Here is a 20,413-nt window from a genome sequence, read left to right on the forward strand (position 1 = left end):
ACAAACACAATCAGCATATTTCCCCTTTCTTAATAGGATTATAAAATTCTCTGCTGAACATGACAAATACCAAGCCAAGAATATACCAAAATGCCTTTCCCTAGATAATTTTGGGCTGGAAATAACTGCTAAACTTTCATAATCAACATAATGACTGGAGGCAATGTGAAAACAATGGATCCGAATTCTTGAGGATGTAGATCACCCAGAAATGTTGTTTATAAGTGAGGTAGGGCTGGCTAAAATGATGAGACCGTCACTGGAGCTTTTGGTTTGGAGACATGAGGCCTGGGTTGTTTATCTGGGAATAACAGAAGACCATTTACTTTTAACATTTCAAGAATTTGAGTGATACTAACCCTGAATAAAGTTACTCCAATGGTGTGATAGGTAAAAAAGGTGGTGGGAATGTCTCCAAGAACATCTTTGTTTCAAATTTTCCTCCTTTCTTTCCTTATTAAAAGTGTGTGTTGGGCAGCACCTGACATAACCACAGAAACATTCTTCTTTACCAGTTTCTGCAATTCCACAATCAAACTTGCCCATCACACATTGTAGGAGGATTTACTAGCCTGGGGCTGGCCTGAGACACAGGAGAAGCAGGCAGATGGCTGGGGCAGCAGGGTTTGGGGATGGGAAAACCAAGGTTTTTGGCAAGCAAAGAAGTTGTGGGCTTGCTGCCACACTTGGAAAGGGTTGGCTCAGACCAGAGTGGCTTCTCCATGCACCATCCTCCCTAAATGGCTCAGGGTAGTGAGCCTGAGACACTCCCTTGGCCCAGACTTTCATGGCCTGGTCCTGTTGTCTTCCCAGTGCTCCCTCCACCTGTGTCTTGTAGAGGACAGGGAGAGGAGAGAGGGAGATGGCATGCTCCCACCCACAGCCCCCTTCAAACCCTGCTCACAGCTTGGGAAGAGGTACTACGGTACCAAAACCCCAACCATGCTCTTTCCAATGAGTAAGGGATTGCAAGTCAGCTTTCCACTTCTCCTTCTGGTGATAAACTCTGGTCCCTGCTGAGGATAAAAACACAGAGAAGAAAAGTATGTGGGGTCTCATGCCTTGCACAGCTACACATGCTTTTTTCCCAGGACTCATGGAAGCCACCCAGGTCTCTCTAACCACTACAAAAAAGAAGAAATACCAACAAGCTGCAAGGCAAGGCAAGAGATAATGGGATTATTTAATACCCCTGGTCTTACACATCATGCCTAGACACAAAGCACCCAGCTTAAAAAAACTCAGCTATTGTCCATCATGCAAACCCTCATTTTCTTCTCCAAAGAACATGAAAAGAGATGATGGTATGGCAGGAGGTGGGGCTTGCTTTGTATCTCATTCAACACATTTATAGCTCAATATCAGACTCGTTTTTCCAGTAGAATTAGATCTTGGCTTGGAATTGGTACATGGCAAGCCACCAGGAGGTGTCCCATTAAAGCCAGCGGTGGCAGCCTTAAATGCCAGCAGCATTAAAGAGCGGTGGCAGCCCAGTGACCAGGCAACAAGGGTCCGTGCAAGATGAAGGTGTTTCTGTCTCTTCTGTTGGTTGCTATCGCTTGCATGGAGTTCGGTAAGTTCCTGCTCTGACTTATCCAAACTCCTGGAGGAGATGCGGGATAATGGGGTGGAGTGCATCCTGTTCCCTCCTGCCAGTGGCATGGGGCTGATGATTCACCACTTGTACTTGGTCCGCTTGAAGTGGGGGTTGGGGAAGAGGAAGAACATCTTGCTGAGCTGGGGGGGGTGTGAAGAAATATGGGGGGGTGAGTCAGCACCCCACTTGGCACTGATCCCCCCCCCCTCCACTTGGTGCTGGGAGGGGGAAAGGAGCACTGTGGTGGTGAGCGTGATGCTGGCTGCTGGCACCCAGGGGGTATGGGGGACACCTGGGGTGCTGGGGGGGGTCTCGGGGCTTTTGGGGAGTCCCAAGTGTTTTTGGGAGGGTGGGGGTTCCCACCTGAGCTTTGCGGAAGAAGTGGGGAGGTGTTTCATGGCGTTGGCACGCAGGCAGGCAACGTTGCCGAAGTGGCCGGGATGGGCTGTGCACAGAGCCCAGATCTGCTCCCTGGAGAAGGCGGCCACCTTCACCCGCAGCTCCGGCCCCAGCATCACTGTGTGGGGGAAGAGGGGGGACAACTCCACTGTGGGGGGCCGGTGGGGACCTCCGGGCACCCCCCGCACCCCGCTGTCCCCCCTCCTAGTCCTGCTCACCCAGCAGTCCCCCATAGCCCCTGCCCAGTGACCCTTGGTGCCCCCATATACCCCCCCAGTGTCCCCCACAATGCCCCCCAGCCCCCCACCATGGCTGCAGCTCCCCCAGTGTCCCCCAGTCCCCCCGGTGCCTCCCCACTCACCCACTCATTCACCCTCCCGTTTGCCCCCCTGAAGTCCATACCTCCAACTTCGAGCAGTTTTCAGCAAAAAATCTGTCTTTGGAATATTTCCAGCCTGTCAGATGTTCAGGATCATCATGGTCTCATTGGGTTTGTTAGTTCAGGCTCTTTAGGAAGTGTTACAAGACGAAGTGTGACTATATCATGTCATTTCTTTAATGCAATTTCCAGCTCTCACTTTTTACTGTTCTTGTTCAATCTGACTCTCATCTTCTGGGTTTTCTTTTGTTGCTTCTTTTTTATATTTCGGTTCCTCTTTTGATATTTAACCCTGAAGCCAGCTAGCCTGTTTAATGCCGTTATGTGTAGCGTCTCTCTCTAATTATATGTTGCATGTGTAGTTTACTGAACTTCAGCCACTAGAAGTGGGAAAGGTGGGCTGGGACACTAAGCTGGTGGTGCAGGTACTGCAGAGCTGATTAGTAACACACTGTGGTTTGCATGAAGTCAAAGACAATTTCGGCAGGCCACCTTGGAAAACCAAATGTGAAGTGTTTTAGGGATTTTCCCCATTTGCAGGAGGTTTTGTGAGTTTGTCACCACAGGAGTGACCATCCTTCCTCCCTCCTTTCTGTCCCTATTAGGCTACCTGCCACCTTGCTGGAGGGGGTAGGCTTGAAGAACACAGTCCAGGTGGGCAGCCAACAGCAGCCTGATATTGGGGGGTGACCCATTTGGGATGTGGAGCCTGGGAACAAGCCCCATGAGCCCAGTCTGTACAGGGATGCCATGCAAACCTTACCCTTCCATTTCCATCAGTGGGAGTCAGTTGCTTCTCCTCCATCACCAGCTCCACAAAGCCAAACACAGAAGGGTGTTTGGGATCTGAGTATTTTCATTCCTTAGGCAGTAGGGAATCCCCTCATCGCAGGCAGCCGTACGTGAGTGGTGACGCCATAACCTCTAATGGTGGAAGGTGACTGCATAGTGGAAAGGACACCCTGGCATAGACTCCCCATCCTTTGATGCTGCCACCAGAATAACTTCTTGCACAAAAACTTATTTTATACTGACAATCCCAAGCTCAGAGTCCATGTTAGCCTGGGTGGCCAAGGTAAGTCCAATGCAGGGTAAGTGCAGGAGCTGTGATTGTTAATTGGGATATTTGCGTGCTCTGCACTACTCCTCCAGATCCAGGCAGTGTAGGGTCTGATTTTATCTGTGCCTGACTGAGATGTGGAGCTATGTCAGGATTTTTTCCTTTGTATTTATTTCCTTCTTATGTAAGGATGTTTTCCTTCCTCCATCTTTGGGTCTGCACAGCGGATTCAGCAAGAGAAGGACAAATGGGTGGACAAAGAAGGGGGTTTTGGAGGATTTTTGGGGAGAACACAGCTGCTGTTTAGAGAGGCAGATCCAGAGCTGGAACAGTAACCCTCTCTTTTGTGTAATGCACTGACTGTCCTGTTATCTTTAAGACGTGTGTCCTGGCTCTTGTTGCTAGTAGTTCAAAGCCTTGGGGTGTTTGTGCTGTGCCAAGATCAATGGGAGCTTCATGTGCTCACCACAGCTGCTACAGTAGAGATCAATCATCATCAGTCTCCAGAGCAGGAGATATTTCCTTTCATCATTATACCCTGTTCATTCTGGGGATTCGTGTCTGCTTGTCAATGGAGAGACAGCAGTTCAGAGAGGAACATCATTAATTAATAGAAGTCGGCTTGGAGAGAAAGGGACTCTATAGTCAGATCTCCTTAAAGGATGGGCAGGAATCTGAAAGGCAAAATGGAACAGGAAAGCAATGGGGTGGGATACAAATTTGGTCTAGGATTCACTCACCAACCTAATTTTGCCATCCTACTTAATAAGACTTTGTCAAGAGTTGGGGCAGCTGGGGAGCAGAAGCTCCTGCTGTGACCCAGTGCTGCCACATTTCTCCCTTCTGGTCCTTCCCCACTTTCCTGTCCCATTCAGGTAGGTAAAGTCAGGATGGATGCTTTGATTTGGCAGGCAAACATTGGCAGATTTTGGAAACTTCATAGTGGATTTGGCAAGCAGAATTTTCTTCTGCACACTCTTTCCTCTGCAAAGCTCGGATAAAACCGTGACATATCTGCAGTTCCTCCAAGCTGTCTTCTGAGTATGAGTGGAATCTGTGTAAGTTTGGCATTTCCTGGAAAGACAGAGTTGAAGGATGGAAGACCTGCCAATATCCAAGTGAAGCTAGTAAAATATCTTCTAAGAAATTCCAAGATTTTATGCTTTTTTATCTCCTCTTTTGCTTTCAGCACTCTAAAAAGAGTGTGCTATAAGTACATTGAAATATTTTAGCATTTTATATTTACCTCTTCTTTTAAAGAAGGCTTCTAATATGTCTCTATTCCTTTTTATACTGTAATTTCATTTTTAAGCTACTGCATGCCTGCTTGTCTATGGGTAAGTTCATAAGCTCTTAAAACAAAAAAGGACCACTACAGTTTTGTTATTTTCACAAATATCTATCCTTCACAAATAGGCCAGATAGATATTCCAAAGCTTGCTTAAAATACGGCTTTTAGACCACAGGTCTTTAAGTCTCCCAGTCATGGTGTTTCTTCCCTGCTCTGTGAGATGCCAGCTGACTATTGCTGCTGAAGAGCTGCCTCATTTGCAAAAGTAAAGTTGTTTAATTCCAGTTTTTGGTTATTTTACTGTGTTAAACACTTCCCAATCTGCTATCTTTTCCATCTAAGAAAAAACAAAGAAACCCTCACTGCTATACCTGCTATTTAACATATTTAGCTGTGTTTGAACCTGTTAGTCTCAGTAAGGTTAATGAAAATACTGGGTTTGCACATGTTGGGGACAATGCTCTCTTAATTTGACGTCCCTTTGTGCTTGTATTTTGCTTGTTTTTTGTTTTGGTTTGTTTTGGTTTTGTTTGTTTGTTTGTTTTTTTCCAAAGAAGAACACAAATGCTGTGTCTTTGACTTGTCCAGTGATGAGTATCATGAAATCTGAGACTAATGATGAAGCTTCCTTCGTAAAGATATATTTGACAGCTGTCAGACATAGAATTAATGCAAACAAAGCATCAGTTCACAATGAACAAAACAGAATAATAAAGTGAGCTTTGAATAAAAGCAAGATAATCACTGGTCTGTTTATAAAAGGGCTCTTTCTGGCTTACTAGTTAGGGTGAAATTGCATTATCTATTTTCATAAGGTGGCTTGCTTGCCTGAGCCTGCTGTTATGACACCCCATTTTAGATGTGCTGAGATGAGCTGAATTGTTTTTCTTTTTCACTGGGATTTAAAGGGATTTTATCAGGGCTGTCACACAGATGAGGTGAGAACTGCTTTCCAGATAGACCAAGGAGGGGCTGCTGGTCTGTGATGGTACCAAAATGCATTGCTATGCCTGTAAGGCACACAAATTCAGGTGTTTGGCTGGGGGGTGGAAAAGGGGACCTAGTTCAGGTGTTGGGTTCCTCAGAAAGAACTGCAGAGAGCAAAGTGCCCTGGAAATCTTGTCCAAAAATGGCTTCCTTGGTGATAGGAAATACCAGATGCTAGTTTGGTTTGGTGTCTTTAGCTTGGAGTGCTCTGGAAATACTGCATCACAACAATCTGGGCTTTTCAGTGTCTCTCTCTAAAACCTCTTCATCTCAAAAGACTTTAGTCACTGAAAGACTTGGGCCATGGTTATTCTGCGTGTCTAGGAGCTAATTGGCTCCTGCAGGCTTGCAAAGGCCTTTGCAGCTCAACAGGGAGGTGATGAAGAGCATCTAGGAACTGGTGAGTGATGAGGCAGGGTGAGCTACCTTGGACTGGATTTGGGGACTTGGGTAGCAAAGCCTGTTTTTATGGTCTGTGTCTAGAGCGGTACATGTCCCAGGAAGTCTATTATTATGGCCACTTTTAAAAATAACTTTTAAAAATAACTTTTTACACATTCTTCTCATGAAACCAGAATCTCAGCACAGGGGAAGGGTTGTGCTTAATTTGTTCTCATGGGGCAGTAAATCTGATGGAGACAGTTCCTTCTCTCTGGGACACTCTCCTACCTGAGAGCTCCCAGTCTTTGGAAAGAGCCGACAGAGTGGACAGCACCAGATGAAATTCTCCCTGCTGCAACTCACATTCAAGTCTGACTTCTCTTTGTATCCAGATTCTTCACCAAAGCGAAGTCATGCTTGACCAACTTCATAAACTTCTATCATGAAATGACTGGCCTGGTAGATGGGCGGAGAGCAGTGGATATTGTCTACCTGGAGTTCAGGAAGGTCTTTGACACTGTCTCCCATAAGATCCTCATAGACAAGCTGTTGAGGTATGGGCTGGATGAGCAGCCAGGGAGGTGGGTTGAAAACTGGCTGAATGGCCGAGCCCAGGGGGTGGTGATCAGTGGCACAAAGTCTACTTGAAGGCTAGTAACTTGATATGTACCCCAGAGGTCAATACTGGGTCCAGTCCTGTTTAACATTGCCATTAATGATCTGGATGATGGGGCAGAGTGTATCCTCAGCAAGTTTGTGGATTAGACAGAACTGGGAGGAGTGGCTGATACGCCAGAGGGTTGTGCTGCCATTGGGAGAAACCTCGCCAGGCTGGAGAAATGGGCTGACAGGAACCTCATGCAATTCAACAAGGGAAAGTGCAAAGTTATACACCTGGAGAGGAACAACCTCACGCACCAGTATATACTGGGGGCCATCCAGCTGGAAACCAGCTCGACCAAAAAGGACCTGGGGGTTCTGGTGGACACCAGGTTGAACGTGTGCCAGCAATGTGCCCTTGCGGCAAAGAAGGCTAATGGTATCCTGGGTTGCATTAGATGAAGTATTACCTGCAGGTTAAGAGAGTTGATCCTTCCCCTCTACTCAACACTGGTGAGGCCACACCTGAAGTACTGTGTTCAGTTCTAGCCTCCCCAGTAGAAGAGAGACATAGACATGGAGAAAGTCCAAAGAAGGGCCACAAAGATGAGCATCTCTCATCTGAGGAAAAGCTGAGAGAGCTGGGACATCAGGAAACACTTTGTTACTGTGAGGGTGACTTGCACAGGTTGCCCAGGGACATTGTGGAGTCTCCATCTTTGGAGATATTAAAAATCCAGCTGGACACAGTCCTGGGCAACTGGCTCTAGGTAGTCCTGCTTGAGGAGGGGGATTGGACCAGTTGACCTCCAGAGGTCCTTTCCAACCTCCACCATTCTGTGATTCTGTGAGTTTGTGAGTCTGTGAGTCTATGATCTCTTTCTGATGCTCTACTAATGCAAAGGCAAGGAGAAAAGCAGATGCAAAATAAGAACAGAGTTGAGGTAAACCAGCCACAAGTGTGTTTACTCTCCTGTGGGAATAACAGAGATTAAAGGAATTTGGGGATGTGGTTGGCTGGCAAGCAGAACAGTTAGATACCTGGCATAAACATGTGAAGCAGGGCCTATTGACTAATTTTGATAATAATTAAAATGAAAACATCTTGCTAATTGCACAATTGAAATATTGGACTTCTCCTGGGTCCTTGCATGTCTTAGCTGTCTGCTGGCAGCTGGGGCAAGATCTTCAAAGAATTCAGACACTGAGATGTCAGATTTTGCAAATTCTGTCTGCTGGCATCCAACCACCACATAGAATAGTCAGCCCTGTCTTAGGCAACCCAATTACCCCCACAGTGGTAAGGAAGAAATAGGTGGGTCAAGCAGCTCCTCCTGGCTATTTTCATTAATTTACTCCTGATTTTATTTTTTATCACTCTTATCATTTTTGTTGGAGTTGGGATGTCCCAGCACATTCAGCCCATATTTACTGCACGTTCCAGGGTGCAGATCCAAAAATTAAGTAAAATTACCTTTATACTCTCTTGTGGACTACTTAAGACCTATCTGCAAAAAAAAGCCAACCTACCAAATCCCCAATAACAAAGCAAGAGCAGAAGGACCATCTTTGTGCCCCAAACATTCAGCACCCTGGTGTTGATAGGACTTTCCTGTATTGTGGGGTCTTCTGTGTGTGTGGCTCTGTCTTGCTTGACTTGTTACAGGGGGTCTGAATCCACAGCTGAAGTTGTGCTTTGACCACCAGACTACTGTATTTCTTATTCCCATTGGTACAAATACCTTTTACTATTCCATTCTTGTTCTTACTATGAGTATTTTGGAGAGAGACCCTCCCCAGAGGTACCTGGAGAGGCACAGACAGAATCTGGTGGTCCACACTAAGCCCAACCTCATGTTTTTCCTCCTTGTAGCCCAAACCTTGCAATGTTACACTTGCCATGAACCTACTGCTGTTGATAAGTGCCTGACGATCCAGAACTGCATGAAGAATGAAACCATGTGCAAGACTACTATGTATTCCCTGGAGGAAGGTAGGGGCAATTACTTCTTTATCCATATTTTTAACACAAGTCAGTGTTTCTACAGTGAAGACTGCTGGTGTGGGAAGCAGTACCTTTTCTCACTTAAATATATAAGCCTGGAAGAGAGCTCCCACGGGGCAGAGAGCAGTCTCTTGCTGTTGTGGAAAGCAGTCTTCATGTGAGTGAATACTTAGTGAATGCCAGCTCATAGCTAATGCTCAGTGTTGAGCATAGTTAGAAAAAACATGTTGACTTGAGCTTGAGGCATGGAGCTAAAGAGTTCTGGCTCTCCAGACCGTTTGCATGACTCTCACAATGGATGTGGGTTAAACAGTGCTCTCCTGACCCAAGAACTATTTATGAAAGCTGGGTGGGGTAAAGAGTCCAGTAGAGATAAGCCAAGCTCAGTTAGGTGGGGACACCAACTTCTGGTCATTTGGAGGCAAAACAGAAATGCCCTTGAGTTCTCTGGAGCTCTCAGGAAGGCATCGTCAGTCTGACTGGTGACTCTACAGGTCATAACCTGTCCAAATAAAGAAATGCACTGTGAAGATGGAGGCTCTCTCTTTTGCATGGGCCTGCTGATAAGGCTCTGGTCACACATAGGAGAGGCAGAAGATAGTGAGTAGAGTCAAAGCAGAGGCAGAAAAAGTGCCTAATTGACCTTTTGCAGGGTAAAGCTGATCCAGGCAAGACACAGAGCATGCAAGGTGCTGTTCAGCTTGCAGCCATTCAGTGGGAACTATTTCCTACATTCCTGGTAGGAAGTAGACCAATTGTGTTTGAACCAGACCTAAGACTTTGGTGGTGAAGGCAGCTACTGTTTCACTAGGGACAGGGAGAGTTCTCCTCCATTGCTACCATTCCTAACTGTTCCTTCTTTCTTGATTTGTTGTAGTTTATCCCTTCATGGGAATCTCGACTGTCACCAAGATGTGCTCTTCCATCTGCATCCCATCTGATGTGGATGGAATTGGCATGACACGCCCTGTCTCCTGCTGTTACTCTGACTTGTGCAACATTGATGGCGCAGCTAGTTTGAGAATCAGCTTTGTGCCAGTTGGGATGCTAGCAAGTTCCCTTTGTGCCCTCTTCTGGACTAGACTGTAAGGAGCTGATGGGGAGGTCTTTCATGCTGAAGAAACCAAAGAAGAAGAGAATAAACCCCTGCCAGCCCACCTTTCTGTTTGAATGCCTCATGGACAACCCTCAACAGCTCCCAGAAATTGCTTTTTTTAGTACCTGCCCTTTTCCCACAACCAAGAGAAAAGCAAAACTCAGGAAGTCCCAACACAAATTTTTAAATTGACTCTTCAACAACTCCCTCAAAGCTAACTATGGAGCTTCTTTGCTGTCCTGGTCTGGTTGTTTTTGAACTAAAAAATTCTACTGTATGAAATATATTTAAAGTAAAAAACCTTGTGCTAAGGGCCTTCCATACCTCCTTAGCGCAATTTTTCCTCAAGTGTTAGCCAGCAGAATAGCTGAATTGACCAGTCTTCTCAGATTAAATTCAATTATGTGGCAGGTCCTCTCCACCCCACAGTTTTGTGCTGGCCCTTTGCACTGTCTAGATCTCCTTCTTTATACAAAAGAAATTAGGAAGATGCTTCTGTGTCCAAAATGTGAGGCAGGAGACTAAACTTCCTGTGCCAGTGATCTGATCCAGAGAGGCTAAAATCTCTTGTTTTCTGTACCCCTTTGAGCAAAATAAAAAGAATGTTGTGTTAAAACTGTAATGATCACTAAAGTTATTTCTAGTGCACCTGTCCTCTGATAAAGTTTATTATTTTATTTTGTTTTATTTTATTTTGTTTTGTTTTGTTTTGTTTTATTTTGTTTTCTTGTATTTTATTTTATTTTATTTTATTTTATTTTATTTTATTTTATTTTATTTTATTTTATTTTATTTTATTTCCAAACTCCAGTTCCACCTTTCAGTATTGTTTATACAGTGAGATGAGTTAGGTTTTGTGGTCAGTCTTGCAGCAGATGTGTAAGACATTTCCCATTATCCCCCACTGGCAGTGGCCTTCCATCAACATTTCTTCTACTAACTCCACTGGTACAAAACTATCTTTACTGGGAAGACTGGGTGATTTGTGTAATGGTTCTGGCCTGAATTTGGAATTCAGTGGAATGAATTTCCCCCTTGCTTCAATCCTCTAAAGCATCATCTGCAATTCCTTGTGTGTTGGTAAGGCTCCTACATTTTTATGTTGTCCATCCTAGTCTGATTCTGCATTTTTTTATTATCCTAAGATCTACCAGCAAAAATGTCCTTCTCCAATTATCACTCTGCTTGTGATATTTGAAATCATCAATAAAGATGTGATTTAAAGTCTTCTATGTAGCATATGCATAAAGGAGGTTTCCAAGAGAGTTGGTACAATTTCCATCCTTGGAAATTTTCATGACTCAGCTGGATGAAGTCCTGAGAAACCTGGGCTGACATCACAGCTGAGAGCTTTGATCAGGAACTTGGATTACACATATCCTGAGTTCCCCATTCCAATCTGAGCTTCCTGTGATCTTATGATGCACCCACTGAGATCACCAGAGCACAAACCGTTATTTTCAGGAATGCTGCAAAGTCTGGCAGATGTTTCTGCAAGGTTTTTCACCTGTCCTGCATTGCTTCCCATTGCCAAAATGAGATCAAATTTGGAACGAACTGCAATTTTGGATTCACACACAGCTCCCAGGTTGCTCAAATATAATTCATTTGCTGGAACATACTGGTAACATTGTGTAAATCGTCAGGGTGCTGCGCTGGCACGGAGATGGCTGGATGAACCACATCCCTGGCTACGGAAGGACTTTGGAAATGATCTGCAGGCTTTCATTAGCTGGCAGTGTGTGCTTTGCAGTGTCATCTACCTGTGAGCCATGTCCGGAGCTCAGTTTCCAGAGATGTGTGATATATTTTTGGCTTTCTGCTGCACAAGGGTGGTATATGGAGGTTCTCCCTTTTTATCTGCCAGTTCTGGCAGTCAGCAGTCTCAGGTTTTGCTGGCCCAGGGGCTGCATCAGGACCAGGGGCTGCATCAGGACCACTGTGTATGGTAACCAACAGTGAAATACGACCAAAATGTCTTCTTGCATGTTGATTTTATTCACACTCCCAGCCTTCACAGCACCCTTTTATGCTTAATGCCACCATTTCATTAAGGGTAGTTTGTTTCTCTTTCAAACCCTCTGCCTAACAGTTTAAATCAGACCCCTTGTTCTCATAGATGAGCTGTAGTGAGACTGCTCCCTGTCTATCTTTTCTACACCATTTATGTTATATAGCCCTATGTCTATCCTAGTAGCTCTTTTCCAAGCCAAAGATCCCTTGTCTAAATCCAGGTATCACTCTGACCCATGAGTACCTGAACGCATCTGTACTCAGGTACTGAGTGCAATAGAGAGCGGACCATTAAAAATCCTGAATGAACCCCATGGAGAAAGAAGGGTGTCAAATATTCTCACCAGTCACAGGACATGAGCGAGTGCCAAGATGTGAAGTGGGCACTTCACGTTCTTGCTGTGCTACTGCTAAGACCTAACACAAGTGATTTATCATGCACTGGTAAAATGCAATGATGACAGGCCATCTCGTGGCCACTGGGTTTCCTCATGGCCACCTCTCTGCTTTCATTGCATCTGAATGATGCTTTTTATGTCCAGAAGCCCAGGACACTTTACCATAGCTGATAACTTTCTTCTGCAATCTGAAGAAATAGAAGTTTCCCTGAAAGCAAAGCTGAAGCCCGGATATGTGGACAAGCACTTCCTCATCTCTGTCTATAGGCATTTGTGACAAACCGTATTTTATCTTCTTTCTCCAAACAAAGCCAAAGAGACCCCCATTTATTTTACATTTTTGTAAACGGAGGGTTTATTAGGAAGTGGTCAAAATACCTGGCTACTCACTCACTTGTTAGGGATAGAAAAAATATTAGACATTTCCCATTCACTGTCCAGAAGTGTATGCATGTCCACACTTCTGCACGTGAGACCAACATTAATTACGTACTAGCAAAACTCTGAAAGAAATACCACTTTCACAGATTTTTCACTGCACAGCACTGTTCTTTCTCAGATGTGAGTTACTGGGCTCAGACTACCCTGTCCTTATCCTGCATTGGTTGATAAGCAGTGCAGTCATGGCCCAGAACATCACAAAATTATCATGTCAAAGAGCATTTAAAAACAAATACATCAGGAGCCAGATTATTGTGTTATATCATCATCTTAGAGGACAACACTAAAAATACCACTGCAGTCATGAACACTGGGAGTATAAGTCATGGGCAGAGACAGTGAAAATGCTTGAAACCAAGCCATTGCTGGGCTTGGGAAGGTGAGCTGAGAATATCTGGCTGGTGGAGCTAAAGTCATGCCACCAGAAAGGTGCACAGAAGAAAAAGCATTGCCTCCCAATTGCAAGAGATGACGCCATAGCCATGTAGCCCAGTAAACACAGTACTGCCATTGCTAGTAATAGACCACACTCTTTTTATTGAGTTTGCAAATCCTCGGGGCTGAGGCTTGTTGGGCTTGCTTTATCTGAACTTGTCTTGACCTGCCTTCAGCTTTGTTTTTACTTTGCTCCGCTATAACAGCAGTTTTCCTAGTTGGCCAGGTGGCTATGCCTAATTTCCTGTACTTTTGTTTATCATTGTATAGTGCAACTGTAAGTTTACATAGATAGCCATAACAAGGTGTTGTATGTAAAATGAGTTATTTGCAACTCTGATGTAATGATGGGGTGTAAAGAAATACAGATGTGGTATGGCAGCAGAGACCCAGAGCGGTGGAGCTGCTGGACGTGGCACAGAGGAGTCCAGGCATGGGGTGATAAGAGGTTGGGCACTGGATTGGCATTAGAGACCCCTTGGCTATAAACAACTCACCAACACTCAGTTAAAGAAATGCAGACCCAGAGGTGGACAAAATTGGCTTTATGGATAACAAACAGAACAAAGAGCAAATATCAAACCAATGCACCATACGTGGTAAAATCAGATGTGAGGTGGACCTGTACCTTCTAACCAAGAAAGAAAGAGCAAAGTGTAGAAGTGTTTTAGCAAACATAATCAAAATAATAAAATCCCAGTAGATTCTCATTTAAGGAAGAAGAATCCGTTTCCACCATCATACTCCTCCCAATGGAGTACTCAGGATGCAGATGACTCACTGAAACTCCCTGTAAGGTGGAAGGCAGCAACATTAGTGGAAGAATAAACATTACACCAGGAAAATTGGTAGAAACTTCTAAGTATGTATATAACAATTTTAACTGTATTGTTATTGAAACTTTTTCTTTAATAATAATGATTATTTCCTTTTTATGTCTGGAAGAATTTGATCTTCACTAATCATAATTCTTTGATTAGACTGTTAAGATTTCATATATAGTAATAATAAATTCTTGGCTTTACATATAAGATGTGTTTTCTTTTTGCCCATAAAAAGATTTTGAGTGTAACAAAAATATGGAGATTCCCAGCTGGGTATGGAGAGATGGCTAGGTATACAGATGCTTGAGTAGGCCTTATTTCAAGGGCTGTTTATTTGGCTGTGGTGCACATCAATATCTCCACAGGAGATGGTCAGTCTAGCTCCTGACACTGAAGGCATCTTTGTGGTATCTGAGAAACTCACAGTCAAGGGACACGTTATTCTGGGGAGCAGTGATTTTGAAAATGTGTTGTGGGTAGAGATCTGAAGAAGAGCTCCTAGGGAGACACCAAAACTCTTTGGATTATTGCTGTATGTGTTTTCAATGTACCACAATGCCACAAGGCTGGGAAGGTTATGTCACCTCTCTGCTCTGGATTGGTGGGTCTTCTTGTGGCAGGACATGGGGTGAGGAGTAATGAGCAGCACTTTTCTCCTTCTTTCTTTTGTGCCATACCACTCCTTGAAAATGCTCATACTATGAGTTTGAGGATGAACAGTGCAAGTGCTTCCAGGAGGAAAGGAAATCTCATAACATGGGATTCTTCTCTTACCAAGAACTGGATGGATTCTCTCTAAGGGGAAATATTTTTTGTGGAGAGTAGTGTAACTGAAAATGGAGCAGAGTTATGGTGTAGACATCTACATTTGAGCCATTCCGTGTGGCTCCCTTGAGAATCAGCAGAAAGGCAGAGAATCACAATTAATTTGTCCAGGGCACAATTAATTTGACATGCTGTTAACATCTATTCTAGGATGGAATAGGCTGGAAATGGCCATTTCTTAGTGGTGGCTGTTCAAGGAGTTTGAATGAATAGTTCTGGTGGAGCCTTCCACATTAAAAATGTCCAAGGTTTGGTGAAATGGGCCCTATTTTCAGTGTCTTTTCATGTTTATACCAAGCCTGGCATCACAACAAGCCAGAACAAGGAGCGTACACTGGGAAAGAAAGTAAACTGTGACTGCGCAGCAGTCCTTGGTGGGGATTTCTCCAGCTACGCCAAAGCCGTGGAGGCAGGCATGCAGTAAATTGGGCTTAGCACAAAAGGTGACACCTGGGAGAAAATCAGAAAGTCCCAACAGCCCAACTGTCTTGTGATTTCATTAGAGGTGAGCAGTGAGAATTCTTCATACAGCTGCATGCTTCAGGCCTCCCTTTTACGATGTACTTGAACCAAGGAGATTTTTGGAGATCCCCACCATCTAAAAAGCATTACACACAACTGATTGCAGCCACTTCTCAGTGCTCATGCTCCATGACTTTAGCCTGTGTGTCTGTGTAGCTGTCATCGCTTTGACAAGCCACAGGCGGGGGAGGCTAATCTTCCCCTCCCTTCATTGGCTATGGATGCTTCACCTCTTTGATCTCTGGCCAGTTTGTCAGCATGTTTCCCACATTTCAGCTATTATGGCAGGGATCACAGCTCCTGGATGAGATCTAGTCTGAAAAGCAGAAAATTTATGTGGGTGAGGCACTGTGCTTTGTAGTTGCACCTCCAGACCAAAACAGAGCTCTTAAACCATGGGGCAATGCTCTCTGGTTAAACACAAACCTGAACCTCTTTTGCAAGGAGCAGGTAGTGTGGCATGCAAAATTAGTATATAGCTCTGTTCCCACTGACCTGGTGTAAAAGCTGTCTACACCTAGTCTGCTTCTGGAAATGACGCCTCTGCATATTTATTTCCCCCCAACAGTCACAGAAGGTCTTTTTTTTTTTTCATTTTTGCTAAAATGTAATTCCTTCCTCATCCACTTCACCTCCAGATCCATCTTTTTTTTCTGGTCCTCCTCACTTATGGGGGCTGTTCAAGGCTTATGCTCTCCATGAAGGTTTGCCTGCATTTGTTCAGGAATGAGTCTTTTGCTCACTTACGGCCTCTGCTCCTAAGCTCTCCTAATATCTTGGGTCTGTTGCCTCTTATCCTATCGCCATGCATCTTCAAGAAAAGTCTGGCTCAGTCTTCTCTATAACTTCCCATTGGGTAGTTGTAGACAGCAATAAGGTCTCCCCTTCCCCTTCTCTTCTCCAGGGTGAAGAAAACCATTCCTTCAACCTCTCCTCATACCTCTTGGGCTCCAGCCCCCTGAAAACCTCTGCTGGAGTTGCTCTGGTTTCTCAACATCTTTCTAGTACTGGCATACTAGAAAGCAGTTTTATGATTTTACTAGTATCTCAGCTCCTCAACCAGAAAGCTAAATGACATTTCTCCTTCTCATTTGCTTTTCTCTCCTTTAAGTTAGGAGAGTGTCCTGGTTCTGGCTGGGATAGAGTTAATTTCCCTCCTAGTAGCTGGCATAGTGCCGCGTTTTGGATTTCACATGAAGATAATGTGATAACACGCTGATGTTTTAGTTGTCGCTAAGCAGTGCTTATACTAAGTCAAGGACTTTTCAGCTTCCCATGCTCTGCCAGGTGCACAAGAAGCTGGGAGGGGGCACAGCCGGGACAGCTGACCCAAACTGGCCAAAGGGCTATTCCATACCATATGACATCATGCTCAGTATATACACTGGGGGGAGTTGGCCAGAGAGCAGTGATCGCTACTCAGGGACTGGCTGGGCGTTGGTTGGCGGGTGGTAAACAGTTGCACCACTTGTTTTTCCTGGGTTTTGTTGGGTTTTTTTGGTTGTTTTCCTTTTAATTGCCATTTATTCTGATTCTTAATATTATTATTATTATATTTTATTTTATTTCAATTATTAAACTGTTCTTATCTCAACCCATGAGTTTTCTTACTTTTGTCCTTCCGATTCTCTCCCTCATCCCACTGAGGGGGGAGGGTGAGTGATTGGCTGTTTGGTGCTTAGTTGCCAACTGGAGTTAAACCACAACAGTCCTTTTTGGCTCTGTCGCGGATGGAGTGAGAGTGCACTTCACTCATAAGAGAGAAGTAAAAATATAGTTTATTGATACAAAACAGGGAGTTAACAAAGTTCAATGCGACAGTGTTTTAACAAGATTCGATGGCGAGGCACACTTGATTATTTACTGCATAGAGGACAGGGTCAGACAAAACTGTCAGGGAGACCCTCCCGTTGAGTCATGAGGTTCGGAAAGGATCCCCTTGCTTTCTAAACTCCTTCTCAGAGAGGAGTCTAGGTGCGGCTAGATCCAGTCCTAGTCCCAGACTTGGTCAACGGTTTATATCTAAAGGATTATATGTGCGCAGTCAATCCTTTATATCACTTAGCTAAGATTTCAAAGTTTAGCATGCTGTTAGTCACTTACCGAGGATCTGTTGCGGCAAGGAATCTCTCAACCTCGAGGAGTAACCTTGAGAGGCGTCCCTGCTCAAGGGGAGATCCTGGCATGCAGCCCGCTGCCGTGCAGGAGAGCTCAAAGGGCCCTGGGCTGTCCACTATTTAAGGAGTAAGATGATTGACTTATGGTCATATTTGCATATCAGCAAGAGGTTTAGATCCTTGCGTCAAAGCAGCCCTTGGCTACTTTGTTGCCATTTGTCCTCAAGGTCCAGGATAACTGGATGCAGCTATCAGGATGACTCCCACTGATGGTTACTGCTTGTGCAGGAAGCTGGGGAGCTGGGGGGGGGGGAGCACACCGCCACAGGCTCCCAACGTGGGCCTTGAAGGGTCAAGATAATGACAGATCTGACCAGAGCATATTAAAACAAATTTGTTATAAGCATTCATTATATTAATTTAATATTTGCTGTTCATAAAGTTGTTTTATTTGTTCACATGGTTGTATTATGTGAATCCTTACTTGCAGTATATATTCCCTGTGGTGCTGTTTATCACTTCTGGGAGATGGGTCAGGATTATCATTTTGCTATACTGTCATTTTGCTGTACTATCATCAGCTTATGATATGATAATATTACTGGCCAAAAGACTAATTTGGTATTTGTATTTGGTATTGCTGTCATCTCCGTACCTCAAGCGTCATCTCTTGGAAATTATTAATAATGACACTCTCCACCTTTTCTCCTCGGAGAACCAATCTGTGGGGAAGATGGGGGGGGGATGCTTTCCCCTGTTCTTTCACCTTCCCTTTCTCCTTCAGGCTAGTTACACCAGCTCTCATGAATTTTGAATATCTTCGGGATGTTCAAGCCAGCATGCTCCTATTGCTGCGTCTCCTGGTTTTTTTTGGTCTTGTTTAGGGTTAAACAATTATTTAAAAAAATCACCCACAGGTCTGCCCTGAGGCTGGTTGATCATGAGTGGCACGGCATGTGGGAGAAAATATGGGCAGGTACTTAGAGAACTTCTCACCTCCGATGGTCTGGGACTTCACTCCTGAACAACTACAGGATCCTGATGAAGTGATAGAATGCTTGGAAAAAAAATAATTCCGTGGTTATTCCAAAGAGGCACAACTTATCGCACTGTGCTGGGCCCTGGCTAGTATCTACCAAACACTGCTCAGTATTATGCAGCATCCTCAATGAGAAAAGAGGGAAAACCCGCACGACAGGCACTGGGGTTGCTCCAGCCACTGTGACAGACACTGCGGCTACTCTAGCCCCAGCGACAGGCACTGCAGCTAAACCAGGGAACCAACCTGTGCCGATATCAGTCGCCCCCATACACAAGAAGAAATCTTGGAAGCAGAAGTCAACTCATTTAGAAAGGGATGAAGAAGCTCCTCCTAAGAGGGAGCAGGAGGAAGAAGCATACTGTCCCACTAGCAAGGAGGCAGACTACTCTAAAGCAGGGCCATCATGAGAACAGGAGGAGGAAGAGGAAGAATTCCCCTCTTCCCCCCGAGGAAAAACTCGGCAGGAGGGTTCCTCCTCTTCCTCAGAGGTAGAGAAAGAACTCATAAACGAGGCGGTAACCATCCGATCTCTATCCCTGAGTGAGCTGCAAGATATGTGAAAGGATTTTAGCGCTTGTCCAGGCGAGCACACTGTCACCTGGCTGCTCCGATGCTGGGATAATGGGGCCAGTAGCCTGGAATTAGAGGATAAGGAAGCCAGCAGCTGGGATCCCTTTCTAGGGAAGGGGGCATTGACAAAGCGATTGGAAAAGGAGCACAAGCCCTCAGCCTCTGGAGGCGAATCCTGTCAGCTGTGAAGGAAAGGTATCCCTTCAAGGAAGATGTTATATATCACCTAGGCAAATGGACCACAATGGAGAGAGGTATCCAGTACCTGAGGGAATTAGCTGTGCTGGAGGTGATTATGGTGACCTGGACAATGAGCAGTTATCCAAAGATCCAGATGAAGTCAGCTGCACGCGACCCACGTGGCGCAAGTTGGTACGGAGTGCACCAGTGTCATATGCCAACTCATTGGAGTAATGACCTGGAAAGACAGAGAGGGACAAACGATGGATGAATTGGCTGGCCAGCTGTGGCATGATGAATAAAATATCTCTTCCTCCCTAATCTCGGCCGTGGAGAGACTGTCCCGGGAGGTCCAGCAACTCAAAGAGGATAGGTCCTACTCCCCACCTGTATGGACCAGTATCTCAGCTATTAGGAGTAAGCATTCTTCTGCTCAGGAGAGAGGTTATAGAGGGTACATAACCACGGGCTACCCTATGGTTTTGGTTTTACCTGAGTAACCATGGAGAGGACATGAGGAAGTGGGATGGAAAATCTACTTGGACACCAGAGGCACAGGTACGTGAGCTGTGAGGAAAAGCAATCACACAAGGGGGGTCTACCAGGAAAACTGCTGCTCCAGTTTCCAGTGGACAGTTCCCCAGACAGAGTAGAAGGGCTGATCTTACTCCTGATCTTAATGAAGGGACTTCTGATTTGTGTTTACAAGAAGGGAGTAGCGAATACTCTGACCAGCACTAGAGGGGCCCTGCCTCCAGCCAGGTGGAGAAAAGGGACAACTGGGTTTACTGGACTGTGTGGCTTTGATGGCCTGGCACATCAGACCCACAGGAGTACAAGCCTCTAGTAGATATCGGTGCAGAGTGTACCCTAATATATAGGGGCAGAACCCCTCTGTTTTTCTGGAGTGACAAGGGGATCCCAACACCTAACTGTACTGGAGGCCGAAGTGAGTCTAACTGGGAATGAGTGGCAAAGGCACCCCGTTGTGACTGGTCCAGAGGCTCCGTGCATCCTTGGCATAGACTACCTCAGGAGGGGGTATTGCAAGGACCCAAAAGGGTACCAGTGGGCTTTTGGTATAGCTGCCTTGGAGACGGAGGAAATTAAACAGCTGTCCACCCTGCCTGGTCTCTTGGAGGACCCTTCTGTTGTGGGGTTGTTGAAGGTTGAAGAACAACACATGCTGATTGCTACCACAACGGTTCAAATCCTCTTTATCAAGTGACCCAGAAGAACAGTGATTTCAAA

At 45.1% G+C, this 20,413-nt stretch overlaps 1 protein-coding gene across 1 annotated transcript; it reads left to right on the forward strand.

Annotated features, from left to right (window-relative positions):
• The first annotated feature begins 1,521 nt into the window (after positions 1 to 1,521).
• On the forward strand, positions 1,522 to 9,976 carry LOC140646811 (ly6/PLAUR domain-containing protein 2-like). The gene is made up of 3 exons (XM_072851131.1): positions 1,522 to 1,573; positions 8,568 to 8,687; positions 9,577 to 9,976. The coding sequence occupies exons 1-3, from the start codon at positions 1,522 to 1,524 to the stop codon at positions 9,786 to 9,788; spliced, it is 384 nt and encodes a 127-aa protein (XP_072707232.1). The 3' UTR covers positions 9,789 to 9,976.
• The last annotated feature ends 10,437 nt before the right edge of the window (positions 9,977 to 20,413 follow it).

The sequence above is a fragment of the Ciconia boyciana genome, chromosome 2, assembly GCF_034638445.1.
Source record: "Ciconia boyciana chromosome 2, ASM3463844v1, whole genome shotgun sequence".
NCBI classification, from domain to species: Eukaryota; Metazoa; Chordata; class Aves; order Ciconiiformes; family Ciconiidae; genus Ciconia; species Ciconia boyciana.